This window comes from Sparus aurata, chromosome 18, assembly GCF_900880675.1.
Source record: "Sparus aurata chromosome 18, fSpaAur1.1, whole genome shotgun sequence".
In the NCBI taxonomy this organism is placed as follows: domain Eukaryota; kingdom Metazoa; phylum Chordata; class Actinopteri; order Spariformes; family Sparidae; genus Sparus; species Sparus aurata.
Genome location: NC_044204.1, coordinates 20,576,397 through 20,602,112, shown reverse-complemented (window position 1 = coordinate 20,602,112; position 25,716 = coordinate 20,576,397). Strand labels below are relative to the sequence as shown.

Sequence of the window (25,716 nt, the reverse complement as noted above, 5' to 3'; positions counted from 1 at the left end):
AGCTACAGGACATATCACAGACTAGAGCAGTATGTTTTATCCATTACTCTGAACTGGTCCATGACAAATGTGCTCCTGACACACAGTTTGACATACGTTTAGAGTGATGTTACATTTACGGAGGAGTCATTCTTTTAGAAACGAGTTAACTCAGTTCACATGAAGAAGTTAATCACAAATCCTGCGTCTGTGGATAAGAGCCAGGTTAATCTTCACTCAAAGAGATTAACTGAACCAAAGTTATGAGTCGCTTCCCTCGTGGCAGATAAACAAGACAAACCGGGTTACGTTAAAGAACTGGGCTCATTATCACTATGATTTTAACACAACTTTATTTTGTTATGACAGAGTGAACATAGATTTACATAGTTTGTCTGTTCTAAGTGTAGGGTTACTATATTGTTACCATAGCAATATTATAGCATTGATAATAAAACTATGAATTCTGATTGTTTTAGCCTCAGAAATACTTAAGAACTTAAGTTGTTTACAAACTTTTGATGAAGTGTAAGTAAAGAAAATAAATCGGTAAGTAAGTGAATTATGTAAAATCACAAACTTGCCCTGAACTATCCTGAATTGTGATGTCCAGGACAAACGTTGCTCTGACTAAACAGACTGAAACTCTGCAACCCTTTGTTTAATTATTATCTATGCTGTGCTCTTGTAGTAATGCTGGAGGAAATACTTGGATCTTGTACTTAAATGGGAACTTTTCAAATTTTGAAGCAGCTTGAAATCACTACAATTTTGGTGGCATATGCAGTGGAACAATGTTAGACTTAGACTTGTTTTGCCAACAAACCAGAACCGCTGACTTTTCTGTCAGCAAAAACATCCTCTGGCTGTTCACCGCTGTAAGGCTGTACTATCCACTACAGATTGTTGTTTGATGAGGGGCGTCTCACCAAACTGATCAAACTGTTTTAACTAGGCAGTGCTGATAAACTATAAATCAAGATTCAGTTTCCAAACTCGATATTTGACATCTAAAATGCTTTCAGAAACATATTTGTGTGTATCTTTTAGCTACAATAGGGAAAGATTGTGAACTATTCGCTGCTATATTTTTTCTGCATTGGGAAAAAAGAGGCTGAAAAAATGCTGATCAAACTGTGAAACAAGGCAGGACTTATCAAATATGAACCACAACCCTGCTCATTGTCCATCTCTTGCCTACATGTTTTTTCAATAACACATTTTAGTGTACTGTCTAGCTTGTACGTATAATAATGTTAGTTACTAGCACCACCCAACTCGCAGTACATCACCTATCAGAGGGAGTGTTTATTGGTCCGGTGCGGTGCAGTGCCTTGTGGTTATGGTAGGTTTTCTACCTTTTGTGTAAACAGGAACTATTTTTCCAGCGACAGCATTCTTATTGAAGTAAAAGCAGCAAGTAAACAAGTAAATCATGCAGAATGCCACATTTCAGAATAATCTTGCATTAATGTGTTCATCACTTTAATGTTGAATCTGATAAAGATAAAGCTCATTTCGACTATTTAGCAAACTGTTTGGCAGTATACAAATTTACCCCCGAGAACTTACCTTGTCTTAACTTACAGTAATTCTTGAAGTATAAGAGATAAAAGCAAAAAATGATAAAATTGTGTTCAAGTATAACATTTGAGTAAATGTAAAAAAACGTAAAAAAAATGACTTTAATGATATCACTGGTACAACTGTATTTTAATGGAAAGGTGTGAGTTAGGTATCTATTTTCCAGTCCCTCTTCATTCTGGAGTAATCTTACAAAGCTTGGAATGTGTGTATTTTGCAGATATTATGGGCAAGTACAGCTGAGTACGTTGCCTCATTGCACTCCAATGAAAATAAACTCACCAGCGTTCCAGCTGTAAGCCCAGGATTCATTCAGTGTCAATCACATAATCACCTCTTAAAATTCACAGTAATTTCACTGAGGTTTGGGATATGAGCTCATTTAAAAATGGGCTGCAGATCAAACCAAAGGCTGGGGGAATCGTGTCATGTTTTAATTATCGTTTAACAGTAATGTTAAGTGCAGGCTCAGTAACTTGCAGGGAAGGAAGTGTAAATTTCTTCTTTCTCTCTTTAATTCCCAGCACCTTGGAGGCAGCTGAGCACACTATTATAAATCGATACTGATATAATTGAGTCATAAGTGTGTCAGGAGCCTGTTTCCAGAAAGGCACAGCTTTCCATGAATCAATAGTGCGGTTGTTGTCTCAGTCATCTTTGAGTGATGCTCATAAAGTTTTGTTTTACTCACCGCAGTCCCGGAGGAATAGAGTTTGGAAAAACAATAGTAAATAGTGGTCGGTCCAATCATTATTAACTACTATAAAATTACCGTCCTATTTGTTCCCAAAGTGATGAGATTATTTTGTCCTACTTATTAATTGGAGTGAAATTGGACAGAGTGACTCACAGCGGTGTTACTGGAAGGTGTCAGACACAGAAAGCAGGTAATTATGGAGACAGGAAGAGATAAGGAAACAGAATGCAATTACCCCGCCAAGCAGAGCTTCAAATTGCTCCTCTTTGGATTTCTCACCTCAGGTTGCCATTGTTCATGCTTTGCATCTCCATACTGATCTTTATTCCCCTCACCCTCCAGCTCAAAGAAGAAGGAAGGTTTGCATTAATCAAACAAATTCCTGCTGTAAGTAGAGCCATACAGGGCACAGACAAGGCTTATTTCAAATGTATGTATTCAAATCTATTTTTTCATATCATTTTCAGCGAGTAAACTGCTGTGAGCTTAGTCTGAATCAGGGCCATCAAATGTTTTCAAGGCTGTTTCTCAGAATTTAGTTTCATTTAGCTTTCTGGTTTAGGGGCACGCTTTACATTGATTTTGTTTCTCTCTTGTTTCTCTCTTTGTCCTCCACACTGAGACTGTACTATTGTTGCATACATGAGTCCATATATAGCAAGCACTGCCCTTTTTTTTTTTTTTTTTCCCAAGGTGTAATATATGCTATTAGACTGGAGATATCACAGTGGAGCATATCACACCAAAAGAAACATGGCTTTTGTTCACTCAATAAAGTTGGAAATAAAGGAAAGTGGAATCTGAACAAACATTGCTCACAAACACAGATCAAACTGTAAAATTAGGCAGTGCTGATCAAATACCATCGCCTGAAATGTTTTCAGAACCACATTGTAGCATACTGTTCTGATATTAGAGAGTTTTGCTCACAAGACAACCATTTGTGTTTTGCTTCAAAACGGAGCTCACCGAACTCACATCAAACAGTACAATCAGACAGGTTTGATCAAATATGGATCAAAATTCTGTTATTGCATAACCTAATTCTATAATCTTCTTGCATCCTTATGCGTCTTGTAACCACCTACACCTAGTGAAATAGTTAAACCAAAGATTATCTACCATATCATGAGGTCATCAATATTATGCCCCGGCTTTTTGTTTTTCGACAGTACTGCATGGAAGTTAATGGCCGGGGAATTAATGATTTAACAGGAAGGAAAAAAATGCAATGCACGGCTGACTTTTATCTGCAGTGGTACCGGGACAAACTATTATAGTGTAAGAGCTGCAAAGGTTGTCTTTTTGTGTGTTTGTTATTGTAATTATATAAATGTAATTTCTCATGTTGTTAGATTACTATCTGACCATGCCGTTAAGTGCGTGCAGTAATCTGTGAGCAAACAGTTTTGAAGTGAAAATGTTGTTTTTTGGAAGGCTAAACACCAAAAAATATTGATTGAAGAAAAACATTTTGTTAAGTAGAAAAATGTTGTTTATTTTTGATATGATTACTGTATGTTTCAGACCATTTGGTTCTGATTTGAGAAAGTTTCTTACCAGGCCCGTTGTCGGCAGTGGTGTGCCAGTTTAAGGTATACTATGGTATGAAAATGTACGTATATTGGACCGCGTAAATTTGCTTAACTACAGTATGGAGCCTTGCCCTATTAGCGTCGTTAATGACATACATATTTCAAGTTTCTATCAATATTAATTTCTGTCAGGGAATGATATTGTGTAAAATCAAAATAAAGCATTTGTCTGACCAAAAAACCTTCTGTTGCCATTCCTTTAGGGTGGCATTATAACTCTAACTAATTATACTTGATTATACTATAATTGTAAGTATGTAATAAGTGATGCCAGGGAACAGTGATATTTGTCATACTGTGAAAATCTCATACACAGAGGGAGGGCGACATCACTTTCTGCCTATTACTCCACTGTGACCTTAGCAAGTATAGCTGTTTGCTGCTATATTAAAGCAATATTAGAGAAATTGCTCAAGTGAAACAAGTGATGGAGGGGCTGGAGAGATTGAACGCTGTGGCATCAAAATTATGAACTTGTTATTTTAAGGTAGAAAAGTTACATGATGTTGAATTTTTTAAAATCTCATATATTTAACCTTTAAGTAAGATTGCAGATGAATTACACATAATAACCAGCGTTCACATATAAAACAATAAAATCCACAATAAGATAAGATAAGATAAGATATAAGATATACCAAATCCCTCGCTGTGGTACGAGATATAAACGGCTCATTGCTGCATGTCCTGTTAATAAAAGTGCAGATGTAACCAAGTCTTGATATTATTATTTCCTCTCACTGCTGTGGCTGAATTTTAGTTTTAAATATACCAAATGTAACAGCAAGATAATGCATTGTCCTTGCTTTTCATATGTAGTGAGTTTGAATGTTGTTTAAGAAACCTATTTTATTTTATCTTATTTTATTTTTTTAAAGGGAAAGCCAAATACAGCCATGCTGCTGATTTGATGGAAGGAAGAGGGTTTCTTCTGCTCCATTTGTTCATTCTCCGTAGTGCCCTTTAGCCATTTGTTTTAGCTTTTAGGTGCTCTCTCAGCCTGTGCCTTGCACTGCTCGTACACACACAATCAAACACACACACACATGCTGAAACTAAGAAGAGAAAGTTGGTAAATGGAGGAGTGAAATCCTTAATCCAGCCTTCCATTTCAGAATGAATCCAACTTTTTGTCATTTTTTGGCAGTGTTATTGAAGCCAACATGAACATAAAAATATCACCTTTTCTCCTTTTTAATTAGCTGTAAGTAAAGCTTGAACATGGGTTGTTGGCAAAATCTTGCATGCAGCACCAGGGTTTTGTTGACGCTCAGGGTGGTGCCTCAGGGATGGATTCGCTGCACATGTACTCACATTTACTATGATTGCACGTAGCAAAATCTACTGTATTTAGACGCTAATACACGGGGGCGGGGTCTGCCAGTGACCCTCACAGCTAGTTCTCACCATGTGGCCACTGGCTATGGAGCCACTCTTGCTTTCCTGTCCAACAGCCTGTGTCACTGCCGGGCCGCCGCGCATTCACACAAGTCTGTTAACATCCATACACAGTTTGCCTCAAATTGTTTAGGAAAATTCTCAATTTTTGTCTTAATGAATACTCTGTATCAGCGCAAGTGCTTTACATAATTGTTGTACAGGTCTGATGGCCTGATAGGTGCCACTTAGTCAAGCTGCTGTCTGGGGCTGGAAATGATCATTGCAGACGGATCAAGTGTGTGAGGGGAGTGTGTGAGAGTCACAAAGTGCTTTTATGTAAATGGCAGATGAAGAGCGCCTCTCCGTCGAGACATAAATATACAGCGCCTTATGCGCTACTCCGTCAGTCTCTGGGATGTGTCCTCTGTGACTGTCAAATGTTCTGTGTTCATATGAAAGGTTCAACACCTCTCTGTCTCCTGAAGACCCCAGAGAGAAAAGATGAGATGGAGAGGGTTAGAAGCCGAGGACATGAAAACATGGCAATCTCTTCATCAGAGTAGAGAGAAAGTAGGACACATGGGTGGGGATCGAGGTTGTAGCTCAATATATAGAAAACATCTCTGGATTACAGGTCGGCAAGTAAAAGGTCGAAGAAAATGAAATGAAGGAGTTGCGAGATATCAAAAAGGCAGGTCTCCAGCAACACGATATTGTTTGGACGGTTTAGAAGAGTGATATTTTCTGCTGTCGATTATTGCTTTTGTTAGAGACGGGTTGTTTTCACTTTCTTCTTGAAAAGAAATAACACTGATTTTTCATGTATTACAGCAGCATCACATATATAAACACTGTTGTGGAATTGCTCCATAGATTGCAAATTGTTCCCTCCCTTCTGGGTTTAATAATAGAGAAACGGGTTGTGCTGAGTGTATTTGTTTGTAGAGTGTTTGTTTAGTGCTTCCTTTTTCCTCCCCAACTGTTGCTGTTTTAACGCCCTCCAAATTACACCAAGGATAGCTGTGAGGCTCTCTTCTCATTTTCCTCAGTTAACAAGCACTCTGTTTATATATGATTATGCTTCTCTGCTTGTTTATTCTGCCCAGCTTTTTTAAAATTACTTTGCTGGTTTAGTTCAAGGTACAAAATGCACTTAAGGATTCAGTTGAGCTCATTTGTTTTCCTTCTGTGGAGAAATATTTACGGTCATTTCAGTCTTCGCCTAATGTCAAACGAGCTGATGGGGATTGAACGTGCGCTCACTCACGATTATGATGTTTTATTTTTGTTTGTTTTTTCTATTTTTTCCTTGCAGCGCTGCCAATCATGCAGGTGACGATTGAAATTACCAGACAGCAGGTGGAGAAGATCTTCGGTCTCGACGAGTACTGGTGTCAGTGTGTGGCCTGGAGCACTACGGGAACCCAGAAGAGCCAAAAAGCGTATATCAGGATTGCTTGTGCGTGTAAAACAAACTCTCTCCAACAAAGTGTTCATATCGTCATACATATAACATGTCAGTTTGTAGTTAGAGGATATTGGCAAGATAATTTCACTTTGAGTTGTTGAGGAGGCTCTTACTTTCATTTAGCAATTACCCCGAGCGCGTTATGATCTGATGCTTCAGTGTTTTACTGTGATTACAACTTAGTTAAATTACCCTCCTGCAATTCACTCATAGAAGAAAATATTTGACCTGGTAGGGAGGAACAGAGGAATGTGTCTGCTTGAAGGCAGCCTTAAAAAAGAAATGGAACACTTAATTTGAGTATTCATGAGAATATTTTTCACTGGATACAGTATATCAGCAATCATCCCTATGAAAGTAACTGGAATAAAAACAGATTTGAAATTTATTGCTGCGCAGCAATCATAAATCTGTCTAGGGAACACAGACGCATCCCTCGCCGCAGCCTCAAAAGCTTTATTAGAAGAAGCCATTTTACATTTGAGTATTTTAAAGCATTCTGCCTATTAATTTCCGCATAAATATGCATTATTCCAGACAGAGCTGAACGCAGCGCTGTCTCCAAACCACCAGACGTTTTGAAAACACACATTCATTATCCGGACTTGTTTGAGAGCTCAACAAAGTCAGTTAGATGTGAGAGAAGGGCGCACACACATGCTTTAATAAGAATGTGTGTATGAATGCACCGGTTCACATGATGTTCACGTGCACACACAGATACACTCACATACATTTAAGCCTTACAGGACTGTTATAGCTTAAGTCACCTCCAGTCCCATTGTATCGACTTTAATTAAATTGAATGTCGTGAAACTTTCTGCCTGTCGTAACGTTCCTCTCAGTATGATTGGTCAGGACAGGCTTAACATCTGTTTAAAGGAATCCACTGGCGGCTCACAGCCGAACCCTGACCCCTTGCAAAACAATAAGACATTGCTACGCTCTGGGTCAAAGCCCGGGGTGAACACATCAAATTTGCACCAGCCCGCCAGCTATCAGGAGCCTGTCTCGCTCAAATAGGCCTTTACCTGTGTAATTCACAGCCTGGGTTTATGGACAAATATATAGCAGGACTTGGTGCAACAGTAAGAGTACTCAATGAGACGTAATGTGAAGCCCCATGCAGTCAACCAGGCTTGCTGGAGCTCTTGTCCAGGCGCCTCGGGGCTTTGTTTTCGTGTGGCTGCTCCAAGCCCTCATACAGATGGAAGCTGGAGGCTGGCGGATGCTGGAGAGCGGAGAGTGGGTGGGAGGGGAGGAGTGAGGGGTAATGCAATTGCTTTTGCTTGATGCCGAGCCCCTCTGGCAGCAGACAAGCATCTCTGAACCAGCCAGGCAGCCTGTAATAAGCAACATGGTTGGTGCCACCGATCCCCGTGTGGCTTAGAGGCCAACTGGAGTGCAGCATGAGAAGCCACGGGTGGACATTTCAAGAGTGGAAATTTTAGAAAACATCACCAAGTTTTTTGTGGTTTAAAGTATTTCACTGAAACCTCCAAAGCTTTTACAAGTATTCTAATTTGTTGTGCTTCTCTTTATCCGTTTCTTTTCCCTCAGACCTGAGAAAGAACTTTGAGGAGGAGCCGCAGGGTAAAGAGGTGGCATTGGACGAGGAGGTGTTACTGCGCTGCCATCCCCCAGAGGGAGTGCCACAAGCTGAGGTGAGATACGGATACAGAAGATATTTATAGGTCCACATCTCGCATCCATTTACCCTTTCCTCACCAGGAGGACAAAGAGCAAAAAGTAGCTCAGGATAAGCTCCCCGGCGTATCTCCCCGCTACACCAAGGAACAGACGGATAAATTACACCTCTAATTATTCCCCATTATTGATTTATTATCTCTCTTACATCTCTGAGAAGCCGTATATCACATCGTCTCGTCACATCACTCAGGATAGGCTTGGAGGCTTCACTCCCCGTTTGGCATCTCTAAAGGCCTATCCATAATTAATGGGTCTATTTGCCTCACTCGCTCCCCATCTCATTCTCTATCTCTCTGCCATCTCTCCATGTACTGTGTCTCTCATACACTCTTGTTCTGCACAACTCTCTCTCGCCCTCCCTTCATGTCTCTCGGCGGTGCATGTCTGTGTTTAGAGGACCAGACTGGGGCCAGCTGTTTCACCTCGTCTGCTGCACCTCCCGGTCCCAGATAGGCACTAACTGCTCTAATAACAACACAAGAGGAGGTTAGGCCAGCCACTCAGACAGCCCAGAGACCAGGAGCAGCGGCTAGCCAATCGCAGCTCAACAGTGTAGGGGACGGTTTGCAGAGAAATAGGAAGGGAAGGTGCCAACTGCAGTTCAACAGAAAAGAACATCAGAGCAGAAGTCACCACGGGGAGAAAACAGGGATAGCATACAGGAGGAAGAAAGCCCAATTATTTGCGGCATCGAAACTGGCAGTAATACCGACAACAATGCTGCCGTACCGTAGCTACTCTGGAGACGGTGCGAGGTCAAGTGAGAGCAAGAAAACAAGCGAGCCAATCTGAGAGTACACCAAAAAAGGAATAACATCAGTTTTGACTTCTGCAAGAGGGCACACAAACTACACAAATCGTGATCGGTTTCACTCAAAGACCACACATGGCTACAGAGATCTCCAGCAGCTACACAATAAAAGCTGCACTCCCCACACAAGGGGAACAAATGGTCAAATCAGTAGGGCATATAGATTAGATTAATTCCATTTCGGTCATACCAATCTACATTTGTTCTTCTTGTCTGTTTGATTGCACCAAAACCAGATATACCTCTCTGCCTCTTCCTGTCTAACCTACAGCATGTCTGGGGGGGGGGGGGGGGGGGCGGCAGTCTCTAATCAGGTGCAATGAATTGACCACTGAAACATATTTTCAGGTGGAGTGGCAGAGAAACGAGGATGTTGTCAACCCAGCGAGCGACCCCAATTTTTTCATCACGACTGACCACAATCTAGTCATCAAAAAAGCCCGACTGGCCGACACAGGCAACTACACATGTGTGGCTAAAAACATCGTCGCTCGCCGCAAGAGCACCTCGGCCACGGTCCTGGTCTATGGTAGGTGACAACTTCTTTCAACAGGTGTCAAAGGAGGCTCGGAGGCTAATGAGAGGTCTGGGCTCCCGGCTTCAGAAAAAAACCCCAGCTCAGATGAGTCATGTTTTGCTTGCATGTTGCATCTGTTATCCCACATTTCCACATTAATCTCTGCATGTTCTCTTGCATGGAAGGTACCCAGGGCACACTTCTTCTATATTACACCCAGATTCCACTCTGGAGTTTTAGTAATAACAATATGCAGCGTTATGCATGTGTGACATATGGTGAGGACTTGCGTAAGTCAGCTGTTTTTTTCAGCAAGCAATTAATTTCACTATCATAAATAACAGCACAAAGAGATAGTAGTGTGTCTTGCACATTAATTAGCACAACTTAAAATGTTACTGGCAGCCATTCGGCCAAGAGCTGGCAGTATCCGATCTCGGGGCTGCCATCCTCCTTCTCTGTAGTGGATCCAATATGAGAAGAGAAATTGAATTAAGAGCAAACTGTAAATAATGACTTGGCTTGATATGCAGACTGATCTTTATTAAAATGCAGAGAAACAGCATATTTTCTATCACAGAGGGTTTCTGGGGTACTGGCACTGCTCAGGTTTTGCATACGTTACAGCCTTCCACTCTCAGCTACTGGGTACATATACATGCAAACATGAAATGGAAATCATGTGGGATTGCATGAAGGCAGCTTTATGGATATAAGAGATGCATAATCTGGCACAGTGTCTGACATGGACTGTTTTCGTTGAGGTTGCCAGCAGATGTATGCCGTCTAACATCAGATAACATAAGAAAACACAACATGTACCACAAATATATAGTAAAATGTAGTGTACCTCATCAATTTTTCTGCTATGAGAGGATACAAAGAAGAACTAATGAATTAAAATGTTTTTTTACAGTGTTTTTATTAGACTAGATTCAAAAGAAATATCTGGTTATTTTTATGAAGGTAATTAACTCAAAATACATGTATGCACATCCCTTGTGAAATCAGAGCATCAATTATTTGATTAAAATGTAATAGCTCAGGCAGTTCTCATTTTCAGCTTGTAGCTACTTGAATATCAATTTCCATTTAAGATTGTAGTTGCTCTGCCCTCGCAGCTAACGGAAGCTCTCAAAGGAACCTCAGTGGATTCCAGGGTGTAGGATGAACTGAACTTGAGAAAATATGAGCATAGTGTGGAGCACGAGGGCCACCGATGGATGACTATAGAGCCTTAATGTATAGGAATAAATATTCTCTTTACCATATCCAAGTATAGATTACACAGATAAACAAGAGTGAGAAAATGTGTTCAACTTTGTTTCATTTTTACATGTAATAATCAAATTAATGATTAAATACTAAAAACTGACAGTATTTTAGATCTTTGACAAAACACTTCAACACACTTTTCCTCCTTCAGCTAATTTAGTAATTCAACGGGACTTCGACTGTGCACACCCTGAAGGATGTTCAAACTTAAATGCTGTTGATAACTGAGGCATGTGTACTTTCATGGTGAACGGTCTCAAATGAAATGTGTTTATTTGGAGCATGCACTCAAAACACACAATCATACACTCCTCAGAGCCTTCAGCATAAAAATGAAAAAGCACAATTATTCTTACTACTGATTATAATTGATTAGCTTGTTGTTGAAATGACTGTGGAGGCAAACGCATTCATACTCTTATTGTTCGCCTTTTCTTGTATTGTCAAGCAATTGTTTTCACTCTCAGACCCCACAAATTGTGAACAAATTGCTGGGGCGCTTGCATGACAATTTTGTTTCTTCCCATCGCTCTCTGTGCTTGACAAATGTATCACCATTGCTGTATCAACGGAGGTTAAATTTACTATAGAAGTGCTCTTGTTTTGAAAAAAGACCTGTAACTGCTGTTCACTTGTGTTGCTCTGTAGAAGAATAGAAAAATTCAGTTACCTGAGAGCATCGCAGTCCACCACACTAGCTGATTTAGCTAGCTGTAGCAAGTCATAATAAGTGCTACTTTTCAAAGCAGGTTCAACAGGGGGCCAGAGATGCATTTTAACAAGGCCTGGCTGGTGTGACTGCACTCTGTGCTAAGAGGTAATCAGGGGCCGAGTTGCCTGGCAATTTACCTCGCCGCGGCGAGCAATCAATCGCATAGAGAGGGCAAGGAAATGATTCAGCCACGACAAGCACAGGAGAGAGTTAGGGGGAAATTAGGAAGGGAGTATGTACAGAGAAGGAACGCCAGCACTGTTCAAGTCAATAAATCAGGAATCTCTGTATCTTTGTAAGCCGAGGCAAACACAGGATGTACAGGAAGGAGCTGATTAGAATGAAACCAGCGTGATTTGATGTAATCACCTCCCATGATCGAGCGATATAGCAACAATTATGTGCCAATAGATGGGTAAGGTTCAGAACATGGGCGGTAATAGGAATTCAATGTTCAGAGTTTCTGAAGTGCTTGAACTTTCATTTTGAAATACAAAAGAAGAAGAAATTATAGAGGGTTGTTCTCAATTCAGGGAACACTTAAGAGTTTGAAGAATGGCATGTAATGGTGTGAAATCAGTGATGGACATGTGAAGGGTATAATCTGAATTACTGGAACAGCCGTATAAATTTATTTTTCCGCAGTATGTTGGCATTTCCAAGGAGTAGGTGTTGTTTTCATATGCATTTATGACCATGAGCATTCAGCTTTAAATGGTGTTTCCTTACAGCGATTATATTCTGACTGTATTATGAGTTTTTTGTTGTCATATGTTACCTTTGGGAAATTTGGAGGCATATCTAAAATGTCCACTAGTCACTTTGCAGCACCTTCCTCAGAGATAAGGTCAAGGATGGCAAGCTGTCATGTTATTTTCTGCTCCCTGTTGAAGCCATTTTGTTTTCACTGCAGTTGGCTGCAACTCCAACTCGGACACAGGCAGCAGCCCGCCTTTGCTCTTCCATTAGTTCACTTTGCAGTGCTGAACCAAAGAGTGTAACAGCAGTTTCAATTATTCTAGCGCAACACACCTCTTTTTTCCTTAGTGCATGTCGGGTAATCCTGGCTGCTCTGTCCCTTCATCCATCCCTCCCTTCCTCCCTCCCCCTCCTTCCCCCCTCCATCCCCACCGGCGCTGGTCTGACAGTCAACGGCGGCTGGTCCACGTGGACCACCTGGTCGTCCTGCAGTGCCGTGTGTGGGCGTGGCTGGCAGAAGAGGAGTCGGAGCTGCACCAACCCCACACCACTGAATGGAGGCACATCCTGTGAGGGGCAGAACGTCCAGAAAAGTGCCTGCGTGGCCACCTGTCCAGGTAACTCCCAGGCAACCCTGTTTGTCCTGTGGCGCTTGGCTTCCTGTGGCTTCCTTTTTGCATTTTTTTGCATCCAGAAGTCATCAATTCATCTTTATTTTGGCTGCTTTTTTTTACCGGCACTCAGGTCTTTCTTAGATGTCAGTGCTTCTTTTGTTTCCTGCAATTAGACCGCTTACACAGCAATGTCAGAGCCTATTAGTCTTCACAGTGAGGCCTCATCCTGAAGGTGATTTATTATTATCACTCTTTGTTCACATATCTCTTTATCTCCTGTGCTCTACACAGACCCTGCTTTTATTTCAGAGACCTGTCTGCTTTAAGAGACACAGTCTCTGCCATGGCGTTGTGTCAGACCAGCTAGTACATTTGTTATTGTTTGCTGCTCAAGCTATGTAGTAAATATGGGCAATAAAAAGCTGAATTATAGCAGCCTGTGTGTCGTGTTTACGTGTGAGGAGTTGAGGGCGTTTCATTTGCCTGCCCCGTTCTCCCTCGTGAGAAAGCGTCCTGCCTGATACCGAGGAACACATATCGATCCCTCTTAGCCTGAGATGGAAGTCAAGCTTCTTCATTTGCAGTCCCACATTAGCCCCCTGACAGAGGGAGAGATAGCAAAGGAGAGAAAGCAGGATGGGGGGAAAAGGAGGTGTAAGGTGAAAGAAGGGATATAGACAGGTGGAATCAGATACAGTGTAAGGGAGCCAGGAACAAAGCCCAGAGAGAGAGAAGAGGGAAACTGAGAAAGAGGTAGAGAAAGCCCGAGTGTGTACGCGAGCTGGCCGTTTGGCTGCCAGCAGATTCTGTCCGAGGACATATAGCAGGGGCTCTGCAGCCGTGCTGACCGCAGGAGAAATCTCCCACGCTCGGTAAATAGCAGAGAGGGAAATCCAACACCTCTGGCAGTGGCAGCTTCTCCCTGTCTAAAACAGAGGTTATCTTCCTCAGTGAATCAGAGTGTTGCGTTACACATCTCCCATGTAAAGACATCACTAGATGTCAAGCGTGAGTGTAAGTAACATGGCCCGCCGGAATACATCAGGAGTGGAAGACAAAGGGAACACCGAAATGCTCCTTCAGGACGCTATCTGGACGGATTTGGAATTATTAGCGCCGGAGCAACGAGTAATGGAATTAGAGGAGGTGTCCAGGGATGCTTGACATTCCCCCATAGCAAAGCAGGATACTGACCTCCATGAGCTTAAAGAGATTAATGTCAGTCCAAGCTGCTATTGTTAGACCAAACCCCGCCCTCGTCTTTCTTTCCCCTGCCCCACAAGGAGAAAGTGTGTAATTTCAACTCTCGGGGTGCAGTGACTGAAATTGCATTGTGCCCTGTGAACACAGTTTGCAGAGACTTTTGAAGTGAAAGAACTCTTTCTTTTTTCTCTTGATGAGAGACGCTTCAGCAACGTGACCCCGCTCACACCTCTATCAGCCCTGTTGTTTGGCGACAGAGAGGAGTCTCTGCCTTCTTCTCTAAATCTTTACCTGTCTCAGACAGAACACCGGCAGCACAGACAGTCACAGCTGTCGGACCCTGGAGAGGGTCCCCCTCAAGGCCGAAGTTCACCACGCTAGAGCCGGGGGATGATGGGCTGTTGTTTCCAATCACAAGTGGCAGCATGGCTCTGTTGTGTACTCACAGACACACCTCTAAAGTCCCCCAAGATGAACTGACGGCTCCCATCATTCGTCACCAAGCGCGCGCGCACACACACACACACACACACACACACAGCCCAGCAGAGATGACTGCCAAGTACACCTGAATCCTTACCTTAATACATCAAATACATGATTAACGCATGTATGAATCATCAGCCTGAATAAATTAATAGACATTCTCATACAAGAGTCACGTTCAGCAAGGTGGAACAGATGAAGCCAGCCTAGCAGAGAACGACCTCACATACTGGATAACAACTTTAATTATCACTGCGCTCATAGCCTTCACAGGTCTAATCCACTCGATGCACAGTAGATGGTGATTTCAGCTTACTTCTGAAGAAAGAGACTTGAGAAGAATGAAGTACACGGGGAGCTGTAACGCTGCAGATAGACATTGTGTTATTTATTTAGACACAGCTGACATTTGGATTCAGAAGTAGTCTTCTGTATTTTTAAGTCAGCCTTGAGAGACATTTCTCCTCTTCAGTGCCTTTTGTGTTGGAGCTGCATGTTAAAAATTGCATGATTTTAATGCTGGTCTTGTTTCAAGAGTTCATTAATTATCCAGACTAAGATTCTTTGTTGATTATTAGCTCTCTTGTGCATTTAACTCACAGCATTAGATCTTTTAAATTAACCGAAAAAAAAAGAAACAAAATATATATGTGTGTATATATATATATATATATATATATATATATATATATATATATATATATATATATATATATATATATATATATTTTTTATTTGCAGTTGTTTTTGTTTTGTCTAAAACACATCGATGGCTTCACAGATTTGCTGTATTCTTCCTTTGGGGAGAAAGATGCTGTCAACTGAATGAATATTCGCTGGAAACAAATCAATATAAATTTTGAATCAACAACATGCAAAGGCTGTAATTTGTCTCTGCATTGCCCGGCTAAGTCTATTTATGTGTTGTTGTTGTTGTTGAAATGCCGATGGCCATGTGTTGTTCCACATTTAAGAAGTAGCATGGTTCCTTCAGAGCCACAGAAGCTTATTTTCGTACACATTATTCATACGGAAGTCCACCATCAACAATAACCTGTTCAGGTCCAAAACTCTTTTGGTTGTCTTTTCACAGTTCCTCCTGTGTCTAAACGTGAGCTCCCACCTCTCATCTGGAATGTGTAAAGCCAAAGAGGCTCATCTGTATTTTTGTCAAAGATTCCAAAGTGTTTAATGAGAGTTGGCGGAGGCCTGTGTGGCAGATCAGATGGGCTACATGCTGGGAGAGACACAGGGAGCTGTGGAGGAGGAGGAGGAGGTGGCTAAAGCCTGAGGCTCAGAGCAGAGCAGATCAACACTTGAGACAGCCAGTAGCCAAACTATGCAAAAGCTTATCTCCCTTTCTCTCTCCTCTCTCTGCCTTCTCCCTTTTCCCTTTGTCTCCATCGCATCATATCCTGTCGAAGTATCCCACATTAATCTGCAGTCCATCCCTCACCCTTTCATTGACTCTGCCCCTGCACCGACTTGTAGTCTGAGCCAACGGTCATGGCAAAATGTCAGCTCAAGCCAACGTTTCTGACAAAGATGCTCAAGCTGAGCCAACAGCAAATAGCTATTCCCCGGTTTTGGACGTGACACCTGGCCCACAAACATGAACGGGACTGTTGCCGATGTGTTAGAGAACAGCAAACAACCTGAAGAGATTTCTAACTTGGGTGAATTATTTAAATATTGTACTGATCCCTCAGGCATGCCAGGGGAGTCATGAGAATTCTACTCGATGAAAAGTAAACAGACTCGGGGCTGGTGTGTTTGTGCACATGTTCTTGTGAGCGTGTTTGCGTACGCACGTGCTTTACACATGCAAGTTAGCACCCATATGTCGGCTGTCTGCACTGCAGGCAACTGTCTAATTCTACATGGGTAGGAAGTGCTCGTGTCTCTGGATATTATCAGAGCGACTCCATATTTTATCCGAGGAATAAATAAAGGCTATGGCTAATAAATGTGACAGAAAAACACATTAGTTCAGTCAGAAAAGACGGTGGCCATCTGGTGACAGCCTTGCATCAGTGCTGTTTTTAATCATTCTGTGCCATTTGTTTTGGCTCGTCCTCTTCATATGTCATTCTGTCTCATTTTGGTTTGTTCTAGTTAACATAAGGGACTGAACTTCTGTTATCGGTTGCTTACTATATCACAACAACTGACCATTTTTTTTTGGTTTTTTGTTTTTTTTTAACTAAAAATGTGTCAGAAATAGAGAAAAAGGTTTGGATATTAATCTCTGTTGCATCACCCACTTCTGAGGCTAAGCTATCAGCCCCCTGCCACGGCTCTGTGGTTTTCTGCGCCTTGTTTTTTTCTCAGCTTTGAACGCTGGATTTGGGGGGTAGTTACTGTGCACACGTGTGATGACAGGACAGTGGGAGCAGAGGGGCAGCCTGCTGGTCTCAGTGGTACTCGTCTGCCTCCTCGTGTTCCCCTCAAGGACAAGGTGACCATGGGTGTCCCATGATCTTGGGCCATGCTCGTCAGCAGCCATTGTGAATTTGAACAGCAGAGCCTCAAACTGGCCCTCCTACCGACCTGTTAAGAATGGTCGGGCTCCTTTCACTTCTCCCTTTGACAACATGTCCAAATGAGGGCTTGCCACTGGGCCATTGTATTACTGTCCCTCCTCAGAGACCTGCCTGACCCGAAACCCGTGGTGTTGTTTGATTGAAAATCAGCTGTGGTTCCGTTTGCAGTGGCGCTAACAATCTGTTTCTTGGGATTTGATAAGAAAAACTGAGGCTGTGGATGATAATTTCCTTATGTGGATTCAGAGAAAGTAGAAGGATGCGGTTTGGTTCTGATTTCAGCCTTGAATGTGAAAAAACAAGCAAATCAAAGAAATCATTTTTCAGTACTTCTCTGCATTTATTGTAACCACTTACTATCTTTCCACTTCCTCTTATGCTGTCCAAACATTTCTTAGGTGCCTCTCTCGCTTCTGAAATATTTGCAACATGTGTTCAGAGTCAGACAGGCCATCAAGAACTGTTCATGCATCGCCATCTTTCTTTGATTTTTCCTCAGGCCTCAGCAATTGTGTATCATCCACAGTCTCGTGAGCAGTGCCCTGTTTTCCACTCCAATCCGCGTGTTTGAAAATGTTATTTGCATGCCCATTAGTCTTGCTTTGTGGTGGAAAAGAGAAGTAGAATTTCATCACCTCATCAGGGCAGATGTTGATCTCATCTCTTTATTTCACAGTGGTGTGGATAAACTGAGGGGCGACATAATATATTCATTAGGATGTAATTCGCTATTCAATCATTCTCATTCCCAGCCTGGATAATCAGCCCACTGGCCCACGGATGGGTCCACTCAATGCCAAACAAGGACAATTATCTGATTGGTTCTGCTCTCTCTGCCAAATGGATCTGACTGCAAAGAGGCCCGAGCTGTGTCAGCATCCCACCGCACACACACACACACAAAAGCAGTCTCAAATTCTCTAGCAATCATTTGAGGACATGCAGGGACAAACATGTAGATTTGTGTGAGAGCAGGGTCTAATTCACACACCTGTGCCCCTGGCCTAATATGCCCACAGCGACTTTAAGCTCCTTTTCCAATTGGGAACTCCCTCCAAAACCAAATAACATCATTACTTGGAGTAATGCAGTAATAGGTATCCCACCCTGAGTAACATCTCACACATGTTTTATTAACCAAAGTCAGCGACCAGCAGCCGTTAAGCCCCGCTCTACTGGGGTCATGCCCCCTACACTCTTTATTGCTAGGATTAATGAGCACTAAGGTTTCCTTGCCCTTAGGTCAGTCAGGAGGAGGGTTACTGCTATTTGTGTGTGTGTGTGTGTGTGTGTGTGTGTGTGTGTGTGTGTGTGTGTGTGTGTGTGTGTGTGTGTGTGTGTGTGTGACTCTGGTGATTCTTGTCTGGTCCCCTTCACCCTTACATTTGGGAGAGAGAAAGAGCGAGACGGTGGCGTTTTTCTCCCATGAGAGCTCATTACTGCTCTTTTTCCCATTAGCCCTATGGTAACCTTCCCCAGGCCGGGCTCTGTGTCACTGTCAATATCACTCCGAGCCACTGCCCCATCCCCGGCCACAGTGCCAAATTACCCCCACCATTGCAAAATGGCCTCGCCTGTCTGCGTGTGGTAAAGCTGCTGATATTTCTTACAGCGGGGGCCCTCTCAGAACTATTACCAGCCCATTTCCATTTGTTTCATTTTCGTCCGCACTGATGGCGGCTCGTGTTTGAAGTTACGGTCGACAGAAATAGGCTGCAGGTGTAATGTACAGTAATGTTCGAGTAATACCACCTGTACTGAGCCTCGCATTCAAATACACTGCAGCTAATGCTCATGTTGCTATAGTAACAGCTTGTTTTGACAGAGATATCAAACCAAGCCAAATTTGTTGTCGTCATGTTCATTGTTTAAGGCACATTTTTTTCCAAGTACATATTTGTATTGTTGGTTAGAGTCCACGTTGGTACATAAAAGCAATTTTACGTTCCCATTTCAACAACATTATAGCAGCATAAAAACATACAATTGTAATTTTTGGGCAGATTTCATACAAATCAATGGGTGAAGTAGCTAAAAGGAAGACTGGTGTTAGAAAAGCATCACACAAAGAGGAAACATAAATCCTATGAAACAAATACTACTGGTACAGGATTAATATTGTCGGTCATTCATCCCACACCTTCAGTTTTAAAGAGAATTTTTAACCAAAGAGATATTCGCGTTTGACACAAGACTAGAGGGCCAATTTCCCAGGGGTGAAATCTGTCTCCCTGTACAGATTTAGTTGTTGACAGCTGGGTCTACCAGGCCACAGCACCCTCGTACCATTGGGGTTTAGCTTAGTTGCATCTGATTTCCATGTTGGAAATAAACAAAGAAAGCAGAATAGAGACAATATGGCTTTGCTCAGCAGTTTTACACGCTTTGGTTTCCCTGTGCATCTGCTGGATTTGAGTGTGTGTGCGAGTGGATTTGCATGTCTTTATAATGCTTTCCCTACCAGGTTTCCATTTTAGAGCGAGTAGATTTGCACAGGATGGCAACAGAGTCTTCTACCAGTTGTTCTCATCTCGCACGCAAATACACCACTGCTTTTTACACTGCTGTTGCATCTGAACATTTCACATGGTCGAGAGTTGTAGCTTGTTTTATTGAAAGTGTTTTGGCATGTTGTCCCGATCAATACCCTTTCCTCTGAACTAAAACATAAGTGTTTGAAGTGAGTTTTTCGCAGCTATTTGTGTGTCTGTGCTAACCCATGTCGTTATTTTTTTATCGTGTGTGTGTGTATCTGCAGTGGATGGAGGCTGGAGTGAGTGGAGCAAGTGGTCAGCGTGCGGTGCAGACTGTTCGATGTGGAGAAGCAGGGAGTGCACCCAGCCCTCACCTGGCACCGGGGGAAAAGACTGCCAGGGGCTCGACCTCCAGTCCCTCAACTGCACCAGCGAGCAATGCCCACAGAGTGAGAGTACTCCCACTCACATACAGACCAGACTGTCAGCTGTTCTGCTTAGTGTAACAATAGAAAAGATGCAGTAGTAGAAGAAGTACACAATATTTTTTACCACTTTTGTGTACATTTTCTACTCATCAGTTCAGTTCTGATGAACAAACAACTAAACTGCATTCCACTGCTCCAGTTTAGTTATGTTTGTTCATCAGAACTGAACTGATGAGTAGAAAAGGTACATTTTCTAATGTACAAATAAATGGATTTGCTCAAAACAACATTTGAGAGCGGTAGCTAAAGAACTGATTTGATAAATATAAAGAAGCCCAACACTCTCAATACAACGAGTAGATCTAAAACTATACATGGAGAACAGGTATATAGGAGTAACATTAATCGTTAGCCTCTACACTATGGCTTGTTGAGATGGAGGGGAGGGAAAGGCTTTTGCTTTGACAAGAGAGAGCGAGTGTCCTTCTCCTCTTTTTTTATCAGATCAAATAAACATTTTATATCTCTTATGGTATTGGCTTCCTGTAATAGATGTTGAGTATTTCTTAGAAAAGGTTCATAAAGGAAAGATGTCCATCCCATAGGACATTTACTGACTCTGCGGACCATTACTGGCTCATCCTTACCTGCTTGACCTTTTAAGACAATGGGTTCTAATAAACACTGGAGTATCACTCGCCACTGAGATAGAATATACAGTCTTTTCACCTGCCTCAGTGCTGTGATGCCCTCTGACCTCTCAGAGCTGAGAATTAAACCATCTCTCTTCTGATTAAAACGCAGCCCGACAGATAAACTGCCATGGGTCAACTTGGGCACTTTTCCACGTTTGCTGTGATTTGTTCTCAACGTGCATTTTTGTTTTATGTTGTGCATTTATGCATATACAAAAGCCAGTGTGTAATTTTGTATTTCTTTTTTTTTTTTTTTGTGCGAAGATGTCAGCATTGTGCCACCACTCCCCATGTGTCATTAATAGGGCATGTGCATACTGTCAGGATTAGAAACTGTGAAGCTCGAACAGCCCGAGCCAGCAGCTGAGTGGAACGTGGCACCGCAGGGTCGACTGCTGACCAGATGGACATGATGAGGGGGCTCTGTCACTCCCTACAGATATCAAAGACAGAAAGATTTTGCAGCCTCCCACCCAGAAATGATGAGTCTCAGGATGGTGTATCAAGGAGGGGAACATACAACACGCTCTTTGGCTGCTCTGTGTGGTAAAAACTGAGTTTAAATAAAGATTATGTTGACATGAGGCAGTGAATTAATAAACTGAATTATGTATCTTGCTCCTACTGACGTGATCGGATGGACTGATGCATAGAGAGCTGGGGGGGTTGGCGGTGGATAGGGATTCTGTGTGCGAATGTTGCATCGTGCATGGATGTTAGCACTATGTGTGACTGAGTGTCTGTCAGCATATGCGTGCATGTGCGTGTGTCAACCGCTAGCTGAGTTTGGCTGATGCAGTGAACCAGGGAGCTCAGTCGGCCCATCATCAAAGGTCAGCAGCTCCTCCCCAGAGAGGCAAGATATATACACAAAGATGCCAGTCATTGTTCCACACACACATACACACAGACACACACACGCAGCGTCGCTCAGTATTTACACTGACAGTGCAGAGCGGAGCGCTGGCCTCTGAAGAATGCCTGTCCCAATCTGTTCCCAGCAGATGTGTTTCCATAGACAACGGCTGTGTGAAGTATTATAATAAGCAAAATAGCAAGATGGTTTTGGCTTGTCAGCAACTCCAATACTTCAACCATGTCTGCAGGCTATTAGCTGAGATGGAAAACTTCCCCCTGAAACAAAAGACACCCTTCTCTCTTCCAGTGTAATCGAACAATGCCACTGCAGACTGAGCTGTAGTAACTCCGCCGCATAAGATGTCCTCACCAGCACGCACGTCTAATCTCCTTCATTAAGCCAGATACTTTATGGCACACGTTAGCTGAGGTTATTGTTTTGGGTATTGCATATATGAGAATCAATGCTTTGTGTTGCAGCTCCAAAATAAACAGATCTGACCCAGGCGGGATCATTTTTATAAGGCAAAAAAGCCCAAGATGGAGCCACACAAAAATTTGTGCAGGGAAATAATAAATTTGTTGGCAGTGTGCCAGAGCCAAAATGGCAGGCAGGTGTTAGAGGGCATGAAAATGATAGTGGGGGGAAATATAATGCTGCTCACATTCTCAGGCGCGGGAAATTAGGAAAACATAAAAACAATTATTTGGCTCAATGTGTGTAATGAAGGTAATGAAGTAAATTTGCTGCAGCATCCCGTTTTGGGGGGTGATTGTGCAAAGACCATCAAATTATTAATCTGTCTTTAATCTTTTTTTTTTTTGGAATCAGGGGGCTAATTTGGTGGCCGACATTATTCGTTATGGGCTCACAGGCTGCATGAAAAATGGCTGAACATTTATTTTGGCTCATATTTCACGTGGGCCTGCTGAGGGATGGGACGACTGTATTGTGGAGATAGTAATGGTCACGTTCACTTTGAGAGTTTTAGTAGCCATATTTCCCTGACCTTAAGAACTCCTGTGTTATTCATCTTCAGGCGGGTGACTGGGATTGGCCATGGGATGAAATATATTCTTCGGTCTCTTGATAAATGCCCCGGGGAGGAGGCGCAAGAGGCTGCAAAGCTTTTATTTATCAATGCAGGAGAGAGAAAGGAACAGGTAGAGAGAGTTGAGGACTATCAGCTGCAGACATTGTGCTGACTGCCAATGCGGCGAGAGTCCAAACTTCAACAGGATCCCGGCACGTCGCCTCAGAGGTAGATGAATTATAAGTCCATACTGGCCCATCTCGAGTCAGAAACTTGATCCCTAACCAGCCAGCCCTGAAGCAAACAAAAGACACCCTTCTCTCTTCCAGTGTAATCGAACAATGCCACTGCAGACTGAGCTGTAGTAACTCCGCCGCATAAGATGTCCTCACCAGCACGCACGTCTAATCTCCTTCATTAAGCCAGATACTTTATGGCACACGTTAGCTGAGGTTATTGTTTTGGGTATTGCATATATGAGAATCAATGCTTTGTGTTGCAGCTCCAAAATAAACAGATCTGACCCAGGCGGGATCATTTTTATAAGGCAAAAAAGCCCAAGATGGAGCCACACAAAAATTTGTGCAGGGAAATAATAAATTTGTTGGCAGTGTGCCAGAGCCAAAATGGCAGGCAGGTGTTAGAGGGCATGAAAATGATAGTGGGGGGAAATATAATGCTGCTCACATTCTCAGGCGCGGGAAATTAGGAAAACATAAAAACAATTATTTGGCTCAATGTAGCCCTGAAGCGAGTCTGAGGAGCTGAGCCGAAAGCTTCAGGAGAGGGGAACAAACAGAGATTGGCCCGGGGTCAATGCTGAAAACAGCTCATCACATCCACAGATTATCCACAGGCGGGTGTCAATCACGAAGAGAGGTCACACACAAAGAGAATCAAAAGTTCTTCGCCAGCAATTACGTCAAGTGGAAATGAACGATGGAGTGACGGGCCACGCAGAGGAAAGGAGAGGTGAAAAGAGTGAGTGTGTAGAAAGAGGGCGTGCTAGAGGGGGGACTAAACTAAAACCCATCTAATTATAAAACCTGATTAGCTATGTCAATTAAAGTGTGATGGATGTCCTTTCAATTATTGGCTGGCATCATGAAAATCAATGAGTGGGGGCCAAGAGGAGCTGGGAGCAGTTGCTGGTCAGGGTTGTAGCGAGCATCGGGATCGTTTCTCTGTGACACCTGGTGGGTCAGATAAAACGTCACTCGCCGATGCTCCGATAAGCCACCAGAGATTACAGACAGAATAGGGGGAGGAAGAGAGAGAGTCATCTGATTGACTGACTTTATTGTCTGGGTGCAAGAATGGCGTGTGCAGAGATACTGGATCTTTGCATCTGAGGCCGGCCCCGGTGCCTTTGGTTTGCCCTCAGAAAGTAAACAGCAACCGGCCAATCTGACGCTATGTTTATCCAATCAGCAGAACCCAGTAGGCCTGTCTCCTTGCTGACGGGTGTTGTTTTGTCTTTAGTCAGACTGCACATCTCTCTGTAGACCGCAGTGTTGGAAGTCCAAAATATCACCGTCTGAGTCTGGCCTTTGACTCAACAAGACAATTGGATTTGGGAACTTTAATGAGAGTTCAGCCATAGTCTGTCTCCTCCCTTTTTTGGAGCTCTTTGTGGAAGGTTTAGCCAGGCTGCTTACAGTTAAGCACCTCTATGCTTCCCTGAGGGGAGAGATGGAGTCAGAGGAGAGAAGCATAGGCAGGTAAATGGACAGGATAAGAGGTGCAAGATGGAGGTATGTATCATATGAGACTCTGCACGCTCTGTGTGCGTTCTGTGCAGATGTGCAAGAACAAAACACACCGTCTCGTGTTTATCTCCAGCCAGTCATTCACAATTGATTACATGTCAAGAGATCTCTGGCATTACAGCGGCTCGCCATAGAGCTTGGCTGCATATAATCCTGCTACTTAAGGTAGATTGTACTGAGATAATCACCCATGAAATAGATTCTGGCATTTCTCTTAAAGACTTGGGTATGTCAGGCGGCTTTGTCCAAAGAAATGGATTTTGCGAGGCAAAAGGAGAAGGCAAGGACAAACGGATGAAAAGAGATGAATAGAGATGAGAGTGAGACACAGACAGAGAGAGAGATAGTTCTTCTTTGTCCATTTTCTCTTTTTTTTTTTTTTTTAAACAAAACTTGACTGTTTGCACTCCTCCTAATTCAATTGTGGAATTATCATGTCACAGATTCACTAACACCAATTAAAACTTGTCAAATCTGTGTGTTTCCATCACTGAGCGCAGTTCCTGTCGAGCGGCAGGATGTCACAGTGGTGGAAAAACACTGAGACAGTCGGGAGATATTCATCAAAATATATCCTATCTAATGTAAATCAGGTTGAAACCTTCTGGCCATGTTATTGCTGCTCATTGCCCATAATGCAAATCACACATTCTGTCAGTCACAGGCACATGCTGTTTTTCGCAATTCCTCCTCTTTGGTTACTCTGAAATTCAAAACCTTCATTCTTATATGTTTGCTCTTCTATCCCTGCTTCTGTCCTCCTCCTTTTGTTGTCAACTCAACGCTCACCCGCCTGCAGCACTTTAACCTTTGCCGCTGTTCTCCATCCCTCAAAGCTGCACTGTTCAACGCGTCCCCTCCTCGACTGTGTTTGGTTGACAGCGCTACGCCCCCGTGGCTCCCCGGGACAATGGCCCTCCACAAAGGCCCCAGGAGCATCCTCCACCTCCGCCACCAAATTCCCCTAGCCCAGGGAGACAGCCATAGCAAATCCCATTCTCCTGCAAAACACACACACACACACAACGCATGCACACAAATGCACACACACATTGATGTTTGTCTGGGCTTAGCTGTCATCTTCATACTGTACTTTTGGGAGAAAGACGCTTTCATGCTTGAGAGAGAGAGAGACATTCAATAAGAGGTGCTAGAATTTCATAAGCAAATCCTTCATTTTTCCAC

At 42.8% G+C, this 25,716-nt stretch overlaps 1 protein-coding gene across 4 annotated transcripts in view; it reads left to right on the top strand.

The window, feature by feature from the left end:
• unc5a (unc-5 netrin receptor A) overlaps nucleotides 1-25,716 on the top strand; it is a 141,818-nt gene that overhangs the window by 91,867 nt on the left and 24,235 nt on the right. For 2 of the 4 annotated variants that reach the window (XM_030395370.1, XM_030395369.1), the window contains exons 3-7: nucleotides 6,551-6,694; nucleotides 8,264-8,367; nucleotides 9,573-9,753; nucleotides 12,877-13,044; nucleotides 20,032-20,196. In XM_030395370.1, the coding sequence (XP_030251230.1) occupies nucleotides 6,551-6,694; nucleotides 8,264-8,367; nucleotides 9,573-9,753; nucleotides 12,877-13,044; nucleotides 20,032-20,196 (762 nt within the window). The remainder of the gene's footprint in view (nucleotides 1-6,550; nucleotides 6,695-8,263; nucleotides 8,368-9,572; nucleotides 9,754-12,876; nucleotides 13,045-20,031; nucleotides 20,197-25,716) is intronic. The other 2 variants (XM_030395372.1, XM_030395371.1) reach the window with 1 other exon arrangement.